General features: G+C 40.7%; 1 protein-coding gene across 1 annotated transcript in view; it reads right to left on the bottom strand.

Moving 5' to 3' along the window:
• Positions 1-19131, bottom strand: part of LOC135084822 (uncharacterized) — a 162216-nt gene that overhangs the window by 41177 nt on the left and 101908 nt on the right. Inside the window, exons 2-7 of the mRNA XM_063979564.1 lie at positions 4320-4512; positions 3683-3813; positions 3061-3248; positions 2080-2234; positions 1498-1699; positions 1284-1429 (exon numbers count right to left, since the gene is read on the bottom strand). Coding sequence (XP_063835634.1) covers positions 1284-1429; positions 1498-1699; positions 2080-2234; positions 3061-3248; positions 3683-3813; positions 4320-4512 — 1015 coding nt within the window. The remainder of the gene's footprint in view (positions 1-1283; positions 1430-1497; positions 1700-2079; positions 2235-3060; positions 3249-3682; positions 3814-4319; positions 4513-19131) is intronic.

Raw genomic sequence — 19131 nt, 5'->3', positions numbered from 1 at the left:
ATGCTCAATGTCGTTAACAATATGGTGTAATTTAGCTTGTCTCAAGAGTCGAGCACCATTTTGTTGACAAACGTCAGTGATCGGTACTGCGCCGAAGCCATAGGGCTGACTTCGCTAAAATTATGTGTGACGTGAGGTGCCAAACTGCGGAAAATGGCGGAGGAAATACATGATTATGCATGATTTATATTTTGTGTTTCTATTATTATTATTCGGGCAGTTAAAAAATACTGCTCAGTATTAATTACACCACCATTTCTCGCGGAGATGAACAGGCTGGTATGAGGAGAGAAGCCGAAACTGTAGACGTACATTGCGGACCGAGCGCGAACGTAAGCAAGGCGTGGGAAAGCACGAGAAGAGAAATTCAAGCATGCACTTGGACATTGCACAAGACATGTCCTAATTATTCACATTTTAAAAAATCTAAGTATTACTTCCGCCTCAACGCGCACCTCCCAGCTCCGGGCCCGTGCTGCAATAACAGGCTGGTCATATGCGGGGCGTACGCGGGGCATAGAGTATGAGGCGAGAAGCCGACACTCAAAATACACTCTTAACTAACCGTGCGCGAGTGTTGGCGCGGCGTAAGAAAGTATGAAGAGAGAAGCTAAATGCACTTGAACGTTACACACATCTTAGTTACTTAATTTTTAAAATCTAGGAATAGCTTTCGCCTCCACCTCTGATTCCATGCTGCAATAATACGAGCTTGTTATATGCGGGGCGTAGCTGGGGCATACGCGGGGCGTGACACAGTAGCACGAACATGCACTTGGACGTTACACAAAGGGTCCTATGGTCAATAATAGACTAACTTGCAATATGCGGGGCGTTAGTGGGGCGTTCTAGATTATGAGAAGAGAAGCTCGGATATGCACTGGGACGTACTTTAAAAAATATAGGACAGGTTAAGTACGAAGCAATATAAAGATATTTTATAACCTTAAAAACAACGTAAACACAACGTTTAACTATGTTGAACTAACTCAGGTTTAACTATTGTTGAAATTATTAAAGACGTGAAATAGACCAATACAGTAAGTGATCTTACCACATCACGTAGACAGAGAAGTTTAAAGCACCAGTTGTTGTGGAAATCTACTCCCGGGAATCCCTTGCACCACCTTTAGCCGTTGATGCTCTCACACTCTAGCCATATGCACGTGTCTCCTGGTCAGCTGTGTACCCTCGTCCCCTGGCCAACTGTGTACCCTCGTCCCCTGGCCAGCCATGTACTCACGCCCCCTGAGCAGCGGTGTACCTTCGTCCCCTGTACTCACACGTAGTGGTGCGGACGGCGCGCCAGGCTGACACGACAGCGGTAGGTGGCGGCGTCGCGCGGTCGTAGCAGATCCAGCTCCAACGCCCCGCTGCCTGACACGGCCACGCGACCTGCTTCTAGCACTACTGGAGCGCCGTTGCGGAGCTACGTCCTCTGGGCAACTGTTTAGTCACGTTCCGTGGGCAACCGTGTAGTCACTTCCACTGGGTAACTGTGTAGTTACGTCCCCTAGCCAACTGTGTACCCTCGTCCCCTGGCCAGGCTGTGTACCCTCGTCCCCTGTACTCACACGTAGTGGTGCGGACGGCGCGCCAGGCTAACACGGCAGCGGTAGGTGGCGGCGTCGCGCGGTCGTAGTGCATCCAACTCCAACGCCCCGCTGCCTGATACGGCCACGCGGCCTGCTTCAAGGACCTATGGGCAACCATGTAGTCACGTCCCCTGGGGAACTGTGTAGTTACGTCCCCTAGCTAGCTGAGTAACCTCGTCTCCTGTACTCACACGTAGTGGTGCGGACGGCGCGCCAGGCTGACGCGGCAGCGGTAGGTGGCGGCGTCGCGCGGTCGTAGCAGATCCAGCTCCAACGCCCCGCTGCCTGACACGGCCACGCGACCTGCTTCCAGCACCACCGGAGCGCCGTTTCGGAGCTACGTCCTCTGGGCAACTGTTTAGTCACGTTCCGTGGGCAACCGTGTAGTCACTTCCACTGGGTAACTGTGTAGTTACGTCCCCTAGCCAACTGTGTACCCTCGTCCCCTGGCCAGGCTGTGTACCCTCGTCCCCCCTGTACTCACATGTAGTGGTGCGGACGGCGCGCCAGGCTGACGCGGCAGCGGTAGGTGGCGGCGTCGCGCGGTCGTAATGGATCTAACTCCAACGCCCCGCTGCCAGATACGGCCACGCGACCTGCTTCTAGCACCACCGGAGCGCCGTTTCGGAGCCACGTCACCTGCAACGGACAAGCAATGCTCTTAAGGCCTGCGCAGACGATGGACTTATGTCCAAGGACGATACAACTTTTTGTGCGAAGACTTAGTCTTCTATGTACGATAAGGGATCAGTATGAACAAAAAGTTAATTGTAGAGCAGCTTTAAGTGTAGGCGCACATATGGGGCAGTTTCAATCCCCTTCCCATCTCCTGAAAACCCGCCCATTGGGCCCGACACTTAGAAAATGCAACCCCCTCAGGCCCAATTGCTCCCCAGAATTCCCCCCGGCTAGAATGTTCCCCATAGACCAAAATGTCCCCCCCCCCTCCCCAGCCAGAATGCTAAACCAAAATGCTTCTCAAGGTTCATCAGACAAAAGTAACTCACATTTAGCAGAAGCGTCGGCGGCTGATGCTGTAGCCTCGCGACACCATATCTTCTATCAGGTGGTTCTGCAGCCGGCTGGACCCATAGACCTCCGCCTCACAAAATACAAGAAGCATGCTTCTCAAGGTTCATCAGACAAAAGTAACTCACATTGAGCAGAAGCGTGGGCGGCTGATGTTGCAGCCTCGCGGCACCATACACCCTTCTATCAGGCGGTTCAGCGGCCGGCTGGATCCTTAGAGCGAGGCGCGGCGGGGCGCTGACTGCACACGCCAGCAGTAAGGCATCGCCTGCCGAGCCCGACACCCGACAAATGCAACCCCACTCAGAACCATAATGCTCTCCTCAGGCCAGTATACTCCTCGCAAGCCAGTGTTCCCCAGGCTAGAATACTCCACCAGGACAATGCTCCCTCTCACAAAATGCTTCTCAAGGTTCATCAGACAACAGTAACTCACGTTCAAAAGAAGCGTGGGCGGCTGATGTTGCAGCCTGGCAGCGCCATACACTCTTCTATCAGGCGGTTCAGCAGCCGGCTGGATCCGTAGAGCGAGTCGCGGCGGCGCGCTGACTGCGCACGCCAGCAGTAAGGCACCGCCAGCCGGGCCCGACACCCAGCGCGGGCCTGGCGCGATGGTCGGCAGCTCTAGAAGTAAAGACCAATCAAGATTATAATCAGTGCTCTGATAAATGAGAAACCAAGGTACTTATATTAATTGCTAGGTGATGTAGATTATTCGTATGTAAGTGCTAGATGTTTACATCAGCAACAAAAGTGATAGTTAGATGACCATCTCGCAGTAGTTCCAGATGCATGGTTTTAGTAGAGAACGTAGTGACACGGGTCAAGTCTGTCGCTGACGTAGACATATTTATTCATCATTCAATCATCATACTCATCTCAAGTCTCTTAGCTTCCCCTAATCTGATCCATGGGTCTCGTCGGTTGGCTTCCTAGAATGTCATGCAGATCAACCGTTCTTTAGCCGATCACCTTAGCGGAACAGCGCTCGCTTGGCACATTACTTTGTATTAGCGGATACCGCAAGACTTTTCCTACAGTCTTGGTATGGTACTCACCGGCTAGGAACACGGTGGCCGTCTTGGACACGATGGTGCCGACGCCGTCCACGGCCGCCACGCACTGGTACTGCCCCGCCAGCGACGCCGACATCTTTTCGATCACTAGCGACCCGTTCGCTAGCTGCCGCCTGGAATATGAAAAGTTTCAAGTGTTTAGTGACTTTACAATAGAATCTCTGCACATAAACACGAGCAATTAGCAGCAATTAATAAGCTTTTTTTTGTTTGAACGCCAAATGATGACGTAAGTTGTGTCACGGTGTCATGACTCAGAAGTGGTGTCACAGCATCTTAACGGTGTGACGCATCGATACAGATCTGCGATGGTGATGGTCTGGCGCCGGAATTGTCAGTCCAAAAGATTGTAATGGAGTGTCATGTCTTGACTCTGCTGTGGCGTCGCAGCATCTTATGAATGATGACGCAAATGGTGTGCCATGCGTTGACTCAACTATAGTATAGTATTATCCTGCAGTATCTACCTGTACAGGAACATGCCACCAGGCTGCCAAGAGAGCCGCACAGTGCACGCGGCGTCTGGACTCCGCTATAGTGTCATAGTCGGCTGTGTGGCTGTATCATGACGCTAATGCTGTGTCATGTCTGACTCCGCTGTAGTGTCACAGCGTCCTACCTGTACAGGTCGCTGATGGTGATGGTGTGGTCGCGCGTGAGCACGCCGCGCGCGCTGTGCCGCCAGGAGAGGCGCACGGCGCGCGCGGCGGCGGCGGCGCACGGCAGCAGCGCCGGCTCCCCCTCCAGCGCCACCAGGTCCGCCGGCTCCGTCGTGAAGCGAACGCCCGGGTCCGGTTTGAGCTCATCGCCACCTAAGGATAAAAAAATATTTACTTTCAGAATTGATGTTTGGAATTGGCTGGATGAAAAATCTGGATGGGAGCCTAAGGTAGGTAACGTGCGATTCGCGAGCTGTCGTCGCACTTCGCGCGCTTTCAACCGCGATGCGAGGCGTTTACGTTACGGCGCGGGCGGATAAATGTGCGTTGCATTATGGAGTTTCATACAAAGAATACTGACCGCCTCGAGTTGATACGGTTACGATCCCTTTCCGGGTTGATAAGTGTGCTACGTCCTTTGCGCTGTATTTCAAACTGAGACTGAAAAAAATTATGATGATTGAAATGCTACTGCGCAGCGGCGTGCTTTTCGTGGATTCCATGAAGATAAGTATTCCCGTAAGGTTTCAATTCAAGATCAAGACAAGACGCCATCGGGTTCAAAGCGGGTTGTTCATACGACACCCACTCGGCACTTGATGTGCGCTCAAATTCGAAGTATTTTAATGTCCACATATTTATCACTTCACTGCACTTTAAAACACAAAATAACACCAGATTTGTACACTGTCCATTAAATAATAAATTAAAACCATTATAACAGATCGACCATGCTTGCCGCTGAACTACCCTCCACGGAATCTTTTTTTTTTCTTTTAACTTTACAAGGCGGCAAAATCTGACATCAGAATGTAATGATTTTAGAATTTATATTGTATTTTATACGATTATTGGTTACTTTTAAATAGTTATTGCAACAATTTTAGTATTTGTATTGTATTTTAGAAGAACCCAAAAAGCCATTATTAAATTAAAATACTTTATTTGATTACTTCCTAGGCATTTTGCAGACATTAGAATGATTTTAGAATTTATTTTGTATTACATCCAATTATTTCACATTTATTATTTAATTTAATTATTTTAGATTTTTATTGTATACATTTTAGTATTTTAAAAATTAAAAAACAGCTAATTATGAAATAAGTATTGCATTTGACTAGTTCCGGGGCATGCCGTCGATAAGTCGTTTTGAACCGGTCGACTTTCACTGATGGAAGGGGAAGTTACCTTATCGCTGGCATGCCGCTGGACAGTCAGTTCGATTTGAGCGTTCGAAGCGAGAGGTGCTATTAGGTTGACGTCATAATGTCGGAATTGTGTAAATCAGTGGTGCTGAAATACAAGTTAAACAACCTACAAGAGTGTTTCATTTCAACTCAGAAGTGGGATGTGATCTACAGCTCATAAGGTACGTTTTTATTTATCTGGTTAAAAAAGTAATTGATTTTAAAAGTTTAAGTAGAAAAACGTATGAATATTTCGTTTAATGCATGAAATAGTTATTTTTAAAACGGGGCTAGACGCGCCTCCAGTTTATCAGGCTAGATGCGCCTTAGACTATGACTAAGACTATGACTATGACCATGACTAAGACTTAGTATAACGAGGCTAAACGCGCCTCCAGTTTATCAGGCTAGATACGCCTTAGACTATGACTAAGACTATGACTATGACTATGACCATGACTAAGACTTAGTATAACGAGGCTAGACGCGCCTCCAGTTTATCAGGCTAGATACGCCTTAGACTATGACTAAGACTATCACTATGACTATGACCATGACTAAGACTTAGTATAACGAGGCTAGACGCGCCTCCAGTTTATCAGGCTAGATACGCCTTAGACTATGACTAAGACTATGACTATGACTAAGACTTAGTATAACGAGGCTAGACGCGCCTCCAGTTTATCAGGCCAGATACGCCTTAGACTATGACTAAGACTATGACTATGACTATGACCATGACTGACTTAGTATATCGAGGCTAGACGTGCCTCCAGTTTATCAGGCTAGATGCCCCATTGACTATGACTAAGTAGGAGACATGTAGAGGCTCCTTAAGAACAAAATATTCGACCATTTGTAAGTACTATTAATTAGACTAAACGAATAAAGATATTTTGACTTTTGGCTTTGACTTTGACTATAACTATGACTATGACTTAGTATAACGAGGCTAGATACTCCTCCAGTTTATCAGGCTAGATGCGCTTTTGAATATGACTAAATATAACGAGGCTAGACGCGCCTCCAGTTTATTAGGCTAGATGTGCCTTGGACTATGACTATGACTTAGTATGACGAGGCTACACGTGCCTCCAGTTTATCAGGCTAGATGCGCCTTAAGGGCCCCATTGTTTAGGATGTCTCTAGAATAAAAAAAACCTTCTATTGCTGACATAACAAGGAAGCCGTCCAGTTGTCACATATGAGTTGTGTGTGTAGGTCGCACTGAATAAAATACAAATATAAATACAAAATCTTTATTTGTGATGCATAAGTATAATAGAAACATGTCACAATGGTATTTTACTACACTTTGCTCAGGGAGCATAATATTAATTGTCAAACAAAAGATTTTGAGATTTAGATTTTTGGAAAAGAAATAAATCAAACTTTGCTTAATATAACATGAACATAGCTTCCATATGATGTTGAGTTGATGCTGGTCAGACACAGTTTATTTCGTCGAGTACTTTATTTCACAGTTGAGTACAACGACGGCTGAAGATGGAGCTCGTATACCGCCAGGGACACCCGTCAGCTGACGATGAAATAAGCGTGCTAAGCGGACGAAGTTGTCGTCGTCGTCCAGTAAGAAGGCGCCACCACGATCGTCTTCTATGGGGCCAAGGTTGAAGAAAAATACGCGAAGGAGCTCATCTTCTTCCAGCTCTACTGAAAGAGCACTCATGAGGTTCGCAAAATTTCTGATAGACTCTAGTGAAGAAAAGTATTTTTTTTATTGGTAGTTTTTTATTGCGCACACATTATTACGCATACCTACAGTAAAATGGGAATATTATTAGCTTATGTAGTAAATCTTTAATAGTAATAATTAAAGGAACTAATAAATTATTCGATTATAACGTATAAAGGAACGTTAAAGTAAATGTGCTATAAAAATATATATTTTTTTAAAATATTTTTACACAAGTAAAGTGAATTAATTAATGATTCGTTTATTTTCAAATTGTCATCGGTTCGGACTTTCGGTAGGTTCTTTTGCCAAGTACAATATCTTGTCTATCTATAATTCCACTTCAAAAACATATTTCGAATTATTCTGACCTCTGATTACATTAGTCTGACCTAGATAGGTACTTTCTAGGTGAATTAAGCTTTCTCTTCTAATTTAGTTTTCTCAAAGAACTACATCAGTTAGCAACCTCAAATAAACACAATATTATATTACTGTAAGAAGTCATAAAAAAAAAACGTCATGCAATTTGTAACTATAAAAAGAACTTAGTACCTGTACCAAGGTTTAATAGATAGGTTATGTTAGGTTAGGGTCACTTTAATTCATTTTTTTTGGTAGAGCAAAAGATATGAAACGTCAAGGTTCCATAAGAGCAGAAGTTTAAAGTTGTTTTTTTTAGTAGTCTTTCATTTTTTTATGTCAATTTTTGTGAGCGCTATTATAATAGCTAATGCAAATAAGAGAATTTTGTCTTTGACTTAAGTTAATTGGCTTAGCTAAGAGAACTACGGACGTCTGTTAGAGGAAATTTTGAATCCTACTACTTGAAAGGATGAACAGTTTACGTAATTATTTTAATGACAGAAAAAAAAAAAATCTATGAGACTGTTTTGGTAAATGAAAAATCCTTTTAAATGTTGGTAGTGAGTGCACTTGTTGACGCAAAACCGATGCTGAAACTAAGTATAGTTTGGCGGATCATTTCAATATCAATTCCAATTGTAAAAGTTGTGGTCAATCATCAGTCATACCTCTGTGTATAGAGCTAATATAAACAAAAATGTTGATGAGATTGACGCTGTTATAGAAGTGTTAGTGATTGATGATGTATAAGCAGACTTCACTGACAATAGACGATTTGACACCATTCCCCATTAATTAGATATTACAATTTATTAGAGACATTCTGATCTTGAAAACTTAATTAATCTGAAATGACCTGTAAATTACCATTTTTGGTCGCATTGTAATTAAGAAAAGTAGTTTGATTAAATTCACAAAATAGTGACGTCACTTGCTTGTCGTGCCATACAAAATCTATGGGAGTTTGATGTAACAGTTTTTAAAAGTACGTCAATTGACTGGTGGTGTCAACACGTCTATTGGTCAAAACTTCACGCAACTGCAATTTCTCACGGTTTTGAATACTGACATTCTATAAAATTCCTGGTCAGAATATTTTCGAGAGTCACGAAAATGACGGACACAAGTGAATACCAGTTAACATAAATTTCTAGTTTTACAGAGGATAGTTTCTGGTGTTTAGAGTTGCCTTTCAATTTAAATTTTTAAAATAACTTGACACCTGGCGAGCTTAAGGCCGTGGGTTCGATTCCCGCCTTAGGCGGTTCTATATTTTCAAGTGAAAAAAAATATATACAGGGGATGTTTAGATAAACTAATATTTTATAATGCGAATAGCTTTCCGCCGAGGGTTCGCCCGCGTGGAATTTTGTTTGTCACAGTTGTTTGTTTTGTATGTCCTTCCCCGGGACGCAATCTCTATGCCAAATTTCATCAAAATCGGTTCAGTGGTTTAAGAGTGAAAGCAAGTATACAGAGTTACTTTCGCATTTATAATATTAATATATAAATTGAACTGGGGGCCAAGTACCGGGTGTTTAAAAGAGCCTTTTTAATTCACAACGGCAAAGGTGAAATCGTTTTTAGTAATTTGTCGCCTAGTCCAATAACACTTAAAGCAAATGTTTTAATAGCTATTTCAATGCTTTTTGGAGCATGTCCAATATGTCATGTAAATCGAATTGTAAAAGACCCCTCGGCTATGGATACGATACGGATTAGTTAGATAAGCTTTATACTCTTTTGTGAAATTATCGCGATTGTATTGCTATAAATCTGACTGAGATAGGACGTATACGTGCAGTCTTTGATGTCAGGATGAAAAATAATGTGCAAATACCACCATTACCACTTATCTCATTACAAAAATTTTATAAAAAAAAATAAAACCGACTCCAAAAAACCTACACTAAAACGTAGAAAAATAATTACTAATTACCTACTTATTTATTAGGACGAATTATTAATATTTATGTAGGTATACCATGATTGATACTTCTGGAGTCGGTGCCAAGATTATGAAACATGTAAAGTTTGCCTGCACCGACTCCAAAAGTATCAATCATGGTATACCTACATAAATATTAATAATTCGTCCTAATAAATAAGTAGGTAATTAGTAATTATTTTTCTACGTTTTAGTGTAGGTTTTTTGGAGTCGGTTTTATTTTTTTTTATAAAATTTTACTTATTTCTTGCTTTTTAGTTAACTAATTATTACCTTGATGTTACCACTGAAGGTAGGCAGTACACTGAGACCAAAAAAAATTGGTTCATAATCGGCGGAGATATTGCGTATAAAAAAGTTCATCCCCAATTTTCCACCCTTGGGGGTGAAATATTTTCTTCAAATTCGCATGAAACCACCCTTTTGATAATACCTATTCAACAAAAAAATAATCGTTCAAATTGGTTTATAATCGGCGGAGATATTGCGTATAAAAAAGTTCATCCCCAATTTTCCACCCTTAGGGGTTGTTTTTTTATTATTAAATTTAAATGGGACCACCCTTGAGGTATTACCTATACGCCGAAAAAAGATTTGTTCAAATCGGTTCATAATTGGCGGAGTTATCGCGTAACAAACATAGAAAAAAAAAAAAAAAAAAAAAAAAAAAAAAAAAAACATACGGGTCGAATTGAGAACCTCCTCCTTTTTTGAAGTCGGTTGAAAAGGGAAAAGGGTTCAGAAATCCATAGATGACTAACTTGATCCATAGCTGCTTATCAATATTATTCAGAACTCTAAATCATATTTAAGTCAGATCTTGATGATAAAGAGAAAAGTCTTCAAAGTTCTGTAGCAGTCACTTATTACTTTTGTCGACCCACAGACGACCCCTGAGGAAAGACATCTTCAATGAAAGACAACTTCCATGAGTTAGAGACACTAGCTGTGGTGTGTGTGCTAAAAAAAAGGTGTATATCTTTTAGGACTTAAAAGTTTCTACTGGTTATGCTGCCTTAAGAACCACGTTAAAAAAAAAAAGAGAAAAAAATTTTAGTTCCGCGAATAGTCCAAATACCAAAATTTAGTCATAGAATCTGACGACAACCCATCCAAACATCATAATCTCTTCAAATAGCAGATACAGTAAGGTTGATACCAAATTATTTTTAGTGGTCCCACGTACAGCTAGATGGCAAATATGTTGCGCTAATCGTGATGAAATCGAGCATCACAGACATTCAGAAACGCATAATAAGAACACTGTAATTGTACCTACCTATTGGTTTCAAAAACTTGGAAAATTTGTAGAGAAGAAAATTATGTTAAGGCCTTAGAAATACATAATTCTGACGAAAGTACCTTTAGTGTTAATCATAAATTGTGACCATAATTCATTATTTGCCAGATTACGGTTACAAATGGATATAATTGGATATAATATTAACGTTTTGACATGTTCTTATAAACTTACTAACTTTCACATGGCAGTCATGGCAAGATACACTGTAATTAAATTGATTATGTACTAACATCTAATGGACGTGTATTTATATGAAATAAAAATTTGGATTTAAAAAGAGAAGTTTCCAATATATTCGATATGAGAAGTTTTGAGAAAATTATAAAGTAAAACGATTAATATCTGAATTTCATGCAAATATCCGTTAATGGTTATAAAATAAGTCATTACGAATAATATAGATTAGGTGAAAATGTATAAGTACCTACAAGATTTTTCTCCGTTTCTTAACATTTGTTACTGGTTTAATATGAAGAATATAGTTTCTAAAATGCATTATTAATGTTAAAACACTTGTTAACAAGTTGTCATAGAATTGTTTATCATTCTACTATATATGCTCCATATTGTTTTGAAAAGTAATATTAATGATTTTAGAATAAATCCTTATTAGACGTGAATGCCGGGAGGCATCACGGTGTCGGATGGCCGAATGTAATGATTTTAGAATTTATATTGTATTTTATACGATTATTGGTTACTTTTAAATAGTTATTGCAACAATTTTAGTATTTGTATTGTATTTTAGAAGAACCCAAAAAGCCATTATTAAATTAAAATACTTTATTTGATTACTTCCTAGGCATTTTGCAGACATTAGAATGATTTTAGAATTTATTTTGTATTACATCCAATTATTTCACATTTATTATTTAATTTAATTATTTTAGATTTTTATTGTATACATTTTAGTATTTTAAAAATTAAAAAACAGCTAATTATGAAATAAGTATTGCATTTGACTAGTTCCGGGGCATGCCGTCGATAAGTCGTTTTGAACCGGTCGACTTTCACTGATGGAAGGGGAAGTTACCTTATCGCTGGCATGCCGCTGGACAGTCAGTTCGATTTGAGCGTTCGAAGCGAGAGGTGCTATTAGGTTGACGTCATAATGTCGGAATTGTGTAAATCAGTGGTGCTGAAATACAAGTTAAACAACCTACAAGAGTGTTTCATTTCAAGAACTACCCGCGAAATTCGAAGTAGTGGCCGAACAGCTAACTTACTGACTTAACTCTTCCTACGAAACCCGAAATATCTTATTAGGTCAATTAGGTTAGCTCCATAGCTCAATCGCACACTGGGGATCACAACATATTACGGCCTATACTATCGAATATGACGTTACAAATCGACTAAGCGGCCCGCGTACACATTAGGGATGTTATGGATATGTAGTTTCGGTTATGGATACGGTTACGGATATAGGAATAATATTATACCGGTTTTGGTTACGGTTACGGATATTTTTTTATTTCGGATATCCGAAACTTTCGGTTACGGTAACGGATATCTGTGCTCTAGAATGCAATTTGCAATAGGTAGTTGTCCAACGCGGTTCATTCATGGCCGCACACTTTACATCGAATAAAGAGATAAAAAATAAAAATTGATACTAGATGGCATTATAAAGGTAAATCAGGCTGTTATGCCTTTACATAATATAACGCTATACAAAAAACAATTTAAACTGCCTACATCCGAAACTATCCGAAACTTTTGAATCGGTTATGGTTATGGTTTCGGATATTTTTTTACTTCGGATATTTCGGTTACGGTTACGGATATTCCATAACATCCCTGATACTAGGGCATGAATATCGGAATCTCGGAATCTCGTAATATCGGAATCTCGGACTGCGAGATCCGATATTTCAATTCCGATATTGAGCGAGCCAATATCGTAATATCGGAATCAGATAAAAGTTTTAATTGAGATTTTAAACAAAGCGTTTATTATTATTTATTATTATTATTAAACTCGCCACAACCTGCCACAAAGCCCAAAGTACATGATTGGCAAAGACCAATGATTTTCTCATGTCTCTCACCATCACTTTTTGTTCCACTGCAAATATTTTAATATCTTTACTGTTTATGGTTGTCAACAACTTCGAGTGTAGTGTCTCCAACCTTCAGAGGAGTGGGTACAACACGGGCATTTGACATAATTTTTGTCATGTCCATGTTCATTTTAAGACCCACTTGTTGAGAGGCTCTACTGAGGCCATCGAGCATCCCACTAGGTGGACCGACGATCTGGTGAAGGTCGCGAGAGGTACCTGGATGCAAGCGGCGCAGGACCGGTCTTTGTGGAAATCCTTGGGGGAGGCCTTTGTCCAGCAGTGGACGTCTTTCGGCTGAAACGAACGAACGAACGAACTATTTATGGTTAATTTAACTTGTTCTAAATCAATTTTAGTATTTTCCATAGGTACTTGTTCAACAAAGAACGACATCTCAACTCCTTTTCAAACATTAATTTTACTGGACTATGAACCGTCAGTTCTGCGTACTATGTGCCCTGCCTATTGCCACTTCAGCTTGCTAATCCTTCGGGCTATGTCAGCGACCTTAGTTAGTTTACGGAGCTCCTCATTTCTCTTTAGATTAGATCTCGTAAAGAAACACCAAGCTTATCCCTCTCCATAGCACGTTGTGACCTATATTCAAAGGCCACGTTTTCGAGCCGTATATCATCACTGGTAACACACACTAATTGAAGACTTTCGTCTTCATATTCGACGATTTACCTCTTTCTCGAAATTGCATCTAACTACCTAGCTGATCGTTTGTCCGAGATAGACATACTTACTTGTCAACAATCTCGAGAATCGAGCTCCTAACCGAAACTGGGTAAGGAGCAACATGGACATTCGACATAAGCTTCGTTTTTTTCATATTCATCCGAAGGCCTACCTGTTGGGAAACTCGATTAAGGTCTTCGAGCATTGTGATAAGGTCTTCCAAGGGTTCTGCCTTAATACGCAAAACAGACGGACGATGAGACAGCAAGGTTCTGAAGTGGAGGCCACGTACCGGAAAACGCAGTGTAGGACTCATAATCACAAGGTGGACCGACGACCTCATAAAGGTAGCAGGAAGGCGCTGGATGCAGGCCGCCACCAACCGGCCATTGTGAAAATCAGCATCGGAGCCTGTGTTCAGCAGTGGATGTCCTATGGCTGACATGATGATGATGATGGCTCGTGGTTTTGTGAGTTGTACATCGATAATCAAAAAGGAACAAATTACAAGTATATTCAAGTTTATTACCACTCTCTACAATTTTTGTAACACGTGATTTGAATGACTCTAAAATTCGTTCCGCCAATATAAAACAGGGTAATATAATGAAGGAGTAAAAGTTTGTTTGATACCTGGGATTTTACAAAAACACTAATTATTTGCTAGTCCATATAGGCTCATTATCAGTAACCATTCATTATCAGGTGATCCGTCTGTTCGTTTGCCTCTTGTCACATAAAAAACCAAATTAAAGATTTTGATTAAAATCATTATTTTATTGTAAACAATCCAGAATTCTTACGAATATAACCAAATATTAATTTTATAGCACATAAACTCAATTCCGATATTAATATCGGAATTCCGATATTGAGATCTAATATCGGAATCCAATATCGGAATTGAAAACCTTCCGATATTACATGCCCTACCTGATACACATCCCATGCCGAACAAATCACGTGATATCTCGCGCGCTTTGTTCCGACATAATTAACTCCACTTTCGGGACTGGCCGGTGATTTATCACGTGAAAATCGCCACAACTTAACAAGAAACGGTGGGTTTGTGGTTTTACTTACATTGAATGTTTTGAAAGAACAAGGCAGGTGGGTATTTTACCGTAATCACCACCACACCTGTTGTTAAGTATGCAGTCTAGGATGGTAATGATGGTACCTTCCCTGTAAGTGTCATTTCATTCTCCCCTTGAAAAGGCTCGGATTATGTTATTCAGGATGATCTATTAGAAATTAATCTGTATTTTTATGTGGAAATGAAATTTGAATGTTCTATCATCCAGAAATAGGTGTGACTCATTTACCAAGAGCCTCTCGGATTACTTTTCAAGACAAGTATCATCAATAGATTTAATGCTCATCAAACTAACATGAATATTGTAAAACAGCTGTTGAGTTTCTGAATAAATAAAGATAAAGAGGGTACTCTTCCCATTTCATTTGTGGTTTCGCGCTATCCTGAGGGAGAGCGCTATTGCAATAAACATTAAACGCTGAAGTTTTATCAGGTTTAGTTTTGGAGAGTTGGTCATAAAAAGTGGGATGGTTCTGTGTCAAGCACCACTTCAATACTGGAATGCAAAGTTAAGACCTGTGAATTGCAGCTTCAACTGAAATTACGACTGCTATTAAGTAGTTTAGGTTCTCTGCAAGACTCCTCCAATAACTTGTCACGTAATCTCAATTTTGCTATCCATAAATCGTACAACTTTTTAGGCGTGAGTATGTCACCAAAACACTATAGTACGCAGAACTGACGGCCGATGGGGCAGCAAGGTTCTGGAGTGGAGGCCGCGTACTTACCGGAAAAAGCAGCGCATGAGACGTCCACCCACAAGGTGAACCGACGTATAATAGAGCATAATTTGATAATATTTAAAGCCGTGTCAGTTTTCGTGTTGACAAGTACCAAACCTGACAAAAACTGGCACAAGCAAAATGAAACCTTTTAAAATACATAGATGTAAGTACCTACATGGCGTCAAAAAAACTTTTTATTTTACAAGATTTGAGCTCATAAAATCATTATTATTGCCGAAAATTTTTGCCAAATTCGTAAATACTTCCCTAATCAAAATGTAAATAGGTTTTATCGAGTCCGTGCTCAGAATTCCAATACATTACACCCTTTATCCTTTTCGCTCGTGAAATAAAATTGTAATTTCCTCCTTTTGACTGACACCCGCAATCCGGCTTATTGTGAATCTAATGAGAATTCTTAAATAACTTCGCGATGGAACATTTTGTAGGTTTCTGGGACGATTCCGAATTTTAAATTGAAGAAATACGCTGTTAAACTTTGTATTTCAAGCTAGCAATCAACTGTGAATTTCCGTGAAGTTTATAAACTGTGACGTCAAAATAGGTTTACTTTATTTAAACACTTGGGTATTTGCCACCAGTCCCCAATAATTTTAAAGCACAACTTTTTTAAAAAGGCACTTCATTCTGGTCTTAAAAACATAATTTATTTTAAATTACCTGTAAATTTCTATTTTTGGTTGCAAAAAGTAGTTTAATTGAGTTAACAAAATAGTGACGTCACTGGCTAGTATTGCCACACAAAAGTATAGGAGAGCTCCGTTTTGACAGTTTTAAAAAGTACGTCAATTGATTGGTGGTGGCAAATACCCGTAATAAAAGCTAATAAGCGAAATAAAAGCTTGTAAAAACATTTTTGTATGCGGCAGTCTCATCTCTAAAGAACACACGGTTTTGTCTTCAATTAAACCTTTTCATCAAACAGCAGCGACCTTAATCCTTTATCATAATCTTGTTTCGGCAAAAATAAACATCACACGGCACCTGGCCCTTATCCTGCTGCGTCCTTTTTACTCCTTTGAGAATCTACTTATGAATGAAAGGGATGGAATTAAAAGGTTGCTTTTCCTTTTACAAAATCGAAGGTTATGCACTCGTAAAAAGGGAAAAAGAGGCGATTTTGAACTCGCACGTGTCTGAGCCGAGTGTTCGGCAACAAAAGGTATTGTGGGCGTGTAGTGGATATTGTGATCATACCACGACCGTGCATACTAAATAAAATAGATATTTATTTGTACAGGGGAACAGTCCGGGATTGCTTATCCGATTATGAAGGGAAATATTTGCTGTCCGATAGACGATCCTGTTATTAGGGATATGGCATTTATAACGCTAGAACATAAATTTTCACTGGAATGAATATTTTGTACTGGAAAATAATTTTGGTTAGAATAAATCGAGTCTGTTTGACCCGTTTACGCCTTACCTTCACAGTTACTTGTCATAGATAGATCGAACCAGCGGCTTCTGACACTACTAATCACTACACAACGGTTTACTGTTTCGTCCATGTTTTATCTTCAACAGACAACTTTATGAAACTTCAAACTTAATTCTCTCTTCGAATTACGATTACCTACCTGCACGTAACTTGTAATATTTTCCATAAGCAATTTATTCAACTACCCACGATTCACTTCATCTAGCAGTCTCACTAGCGCCATGACGGGTCAAAAACTCACAATTAGGTCAATCACTAGTTAGCGGCGCTTTAATTAATATTTATTGGCGTTGTGAAGGTTCGAGTATCGGGACAGATCAAATCAAACTACAGGTAAGCCGAAAACTTTATATTAATAAACTTTAAAATTACTTTTAATCAAGTCGATGTCAAGTTACTTATAAGGCAACAGTAACTTAAACGATAACCGGTGTTTGAATGGAGTTTGACGTTTGTTAAAGTTAAAGTAAGATGGTGGATGGCACGGAAATAGCTATTGGTAATTTGTTAAAATTACCAGTAAAGCCAGAAGGTTCTAGTAGACTAGGCGCAGACCACCGACTTTTAGTTGGCCGATAGTTGTGTCGGGCTTTTAATCAGTATGGAGATGTGTGAAAGTGCGCACATTACACCGATTTTGTATCGGCCGATTCTTCATACAAATTGAAATCGGGCGCAACTATCGGCCAACTAAAAGTCGGTGGTCTGCGCCTAGGCATAACGTTGTCAATGATCCACGAAGGACCTGTGTAAGCACAAGCCGACTACACTACACACAGCAATGTATTTCAATGAATCCTTTAATCCTATACTGATGTGACGTAAAGCCTTCCGCTCTAGCTCGTGTTACGTCACTTTACACACGCGGTGTGACGCGACATGACGCGGCACAAGTCGCCGCCAATCAGGTCAATTGCTAATCCGCTGCCGAGTGCCGCTGGATGGGGCTTGACACCACCCTGCCTGATACATGTTTGTTGGCACAATTATTTCTATAACACAGCTTCCGTATCTAGCAACACATAGACTGAAGGTAGCTTTAATGAGGGCTATCGTTTTAGCGCTCACCAGTTAGCGCCACTGTAGAGTAAGGTCCTGTCACTTGCTAGTAGCGAAGACAGTGGCGCCAACTTGTGAGCGCTAAAGTGGTAGGAGGACTATCGTATTTGCACTCATCAAGATGGCGCCACTGTAGAGTAAGGTCCTGTCAATCGCCAGGGGTGCCAACTGTTAAGTATAAAAACGATAGCCCTCATTGTAGACTGATTTGATATAAAGCCTGCTAATCCAGCTTGTCCAGCATCACTTCACGCGGAGTGACGCGGCACAAGTCGCCGCCAATCAGGTCAATTGCTAATCCGCTGCCGAGTGCCGCTGGATGGGGCTTGACACCCTGCCCGATGCATGCGGGGAATACAGCGTCAACATGCTTTGTTATTAACACTTTACAGTTCGTTGGCGATCAACAAACAGGCTGAGTTGCACCACCTAACTTTAACCGTGCATGCGTGACTATAAGGATAACCGGTGTATTTGTATGGAGATTGACAGATATTTGACGTTTGTTAATGTCAAAGTAAGATGGTGCAACCCAGCCTTAGTCAAGTTGAAATCTTAAATGGTTGCTCAGATTGCATTTGAAACCCAAATAATCACGAGTGATTAAAAAGGGGTTTAGTTTTTCCCAAACTTGTACTCAACCCTCAAAAACCAAAGAGATGTTTTGGCAGATTTTATGAAATCGTTTGCGACTGCGTTTAAACTCAAGCATCATCAGGTGACGATATTGTATTGTAATACTTTTTACAACAATTTTGTTAATTTTCCAGAATTTTCGTAGATCATTATCGCTAGAAAAATCTGAAAGATATGAGAATTTATGACGGGCAGCGCATTAGAGTTAACCATGGTATAGCGTCTTATTGAATTGTTATAGATGGTACTTTGCATCAAAACTGTGTGTTTCTGTCTTCATCTCACCCAAACACAATGTTTATGTTTTTGCCGCACACCCCGTATTATCGTAACAGCGTATTAACCCCGTCATGGCCCTTATAACTCCTTCACCCCATTAGGTTAGTTGTCTCGAACACTCGGCGCGAGCTAACCGCGTTAAGCAGAATGGATGGCTACAAAGCAAGGGTTAACGATTTTAGTGTGTTTGCTACCGCTGCTGGGATAGTGTACAGTTGGTACAGTGTACACAGTACACACGGCAGATCCGTATGGGCGTGGTGAA

This window comes from Ostrinia nubilalis, chromosome 27 (genome assembly GCF_963855985.1).
Source record: "Ostrinia nubilalis chromosome 27, ilOstNubi1.1, whole genome shotgun sequence".
Classification (NCBI taxonomy): Eukaryota; Metazoa; Arthropoda; class Insecta; order Lepidoptera; family Crambidae; genus Ostrinia; species Ostrinia nubilalis.
This window is presented reverse-complemented; position numbering and strand designations above follow the sequence as displayed.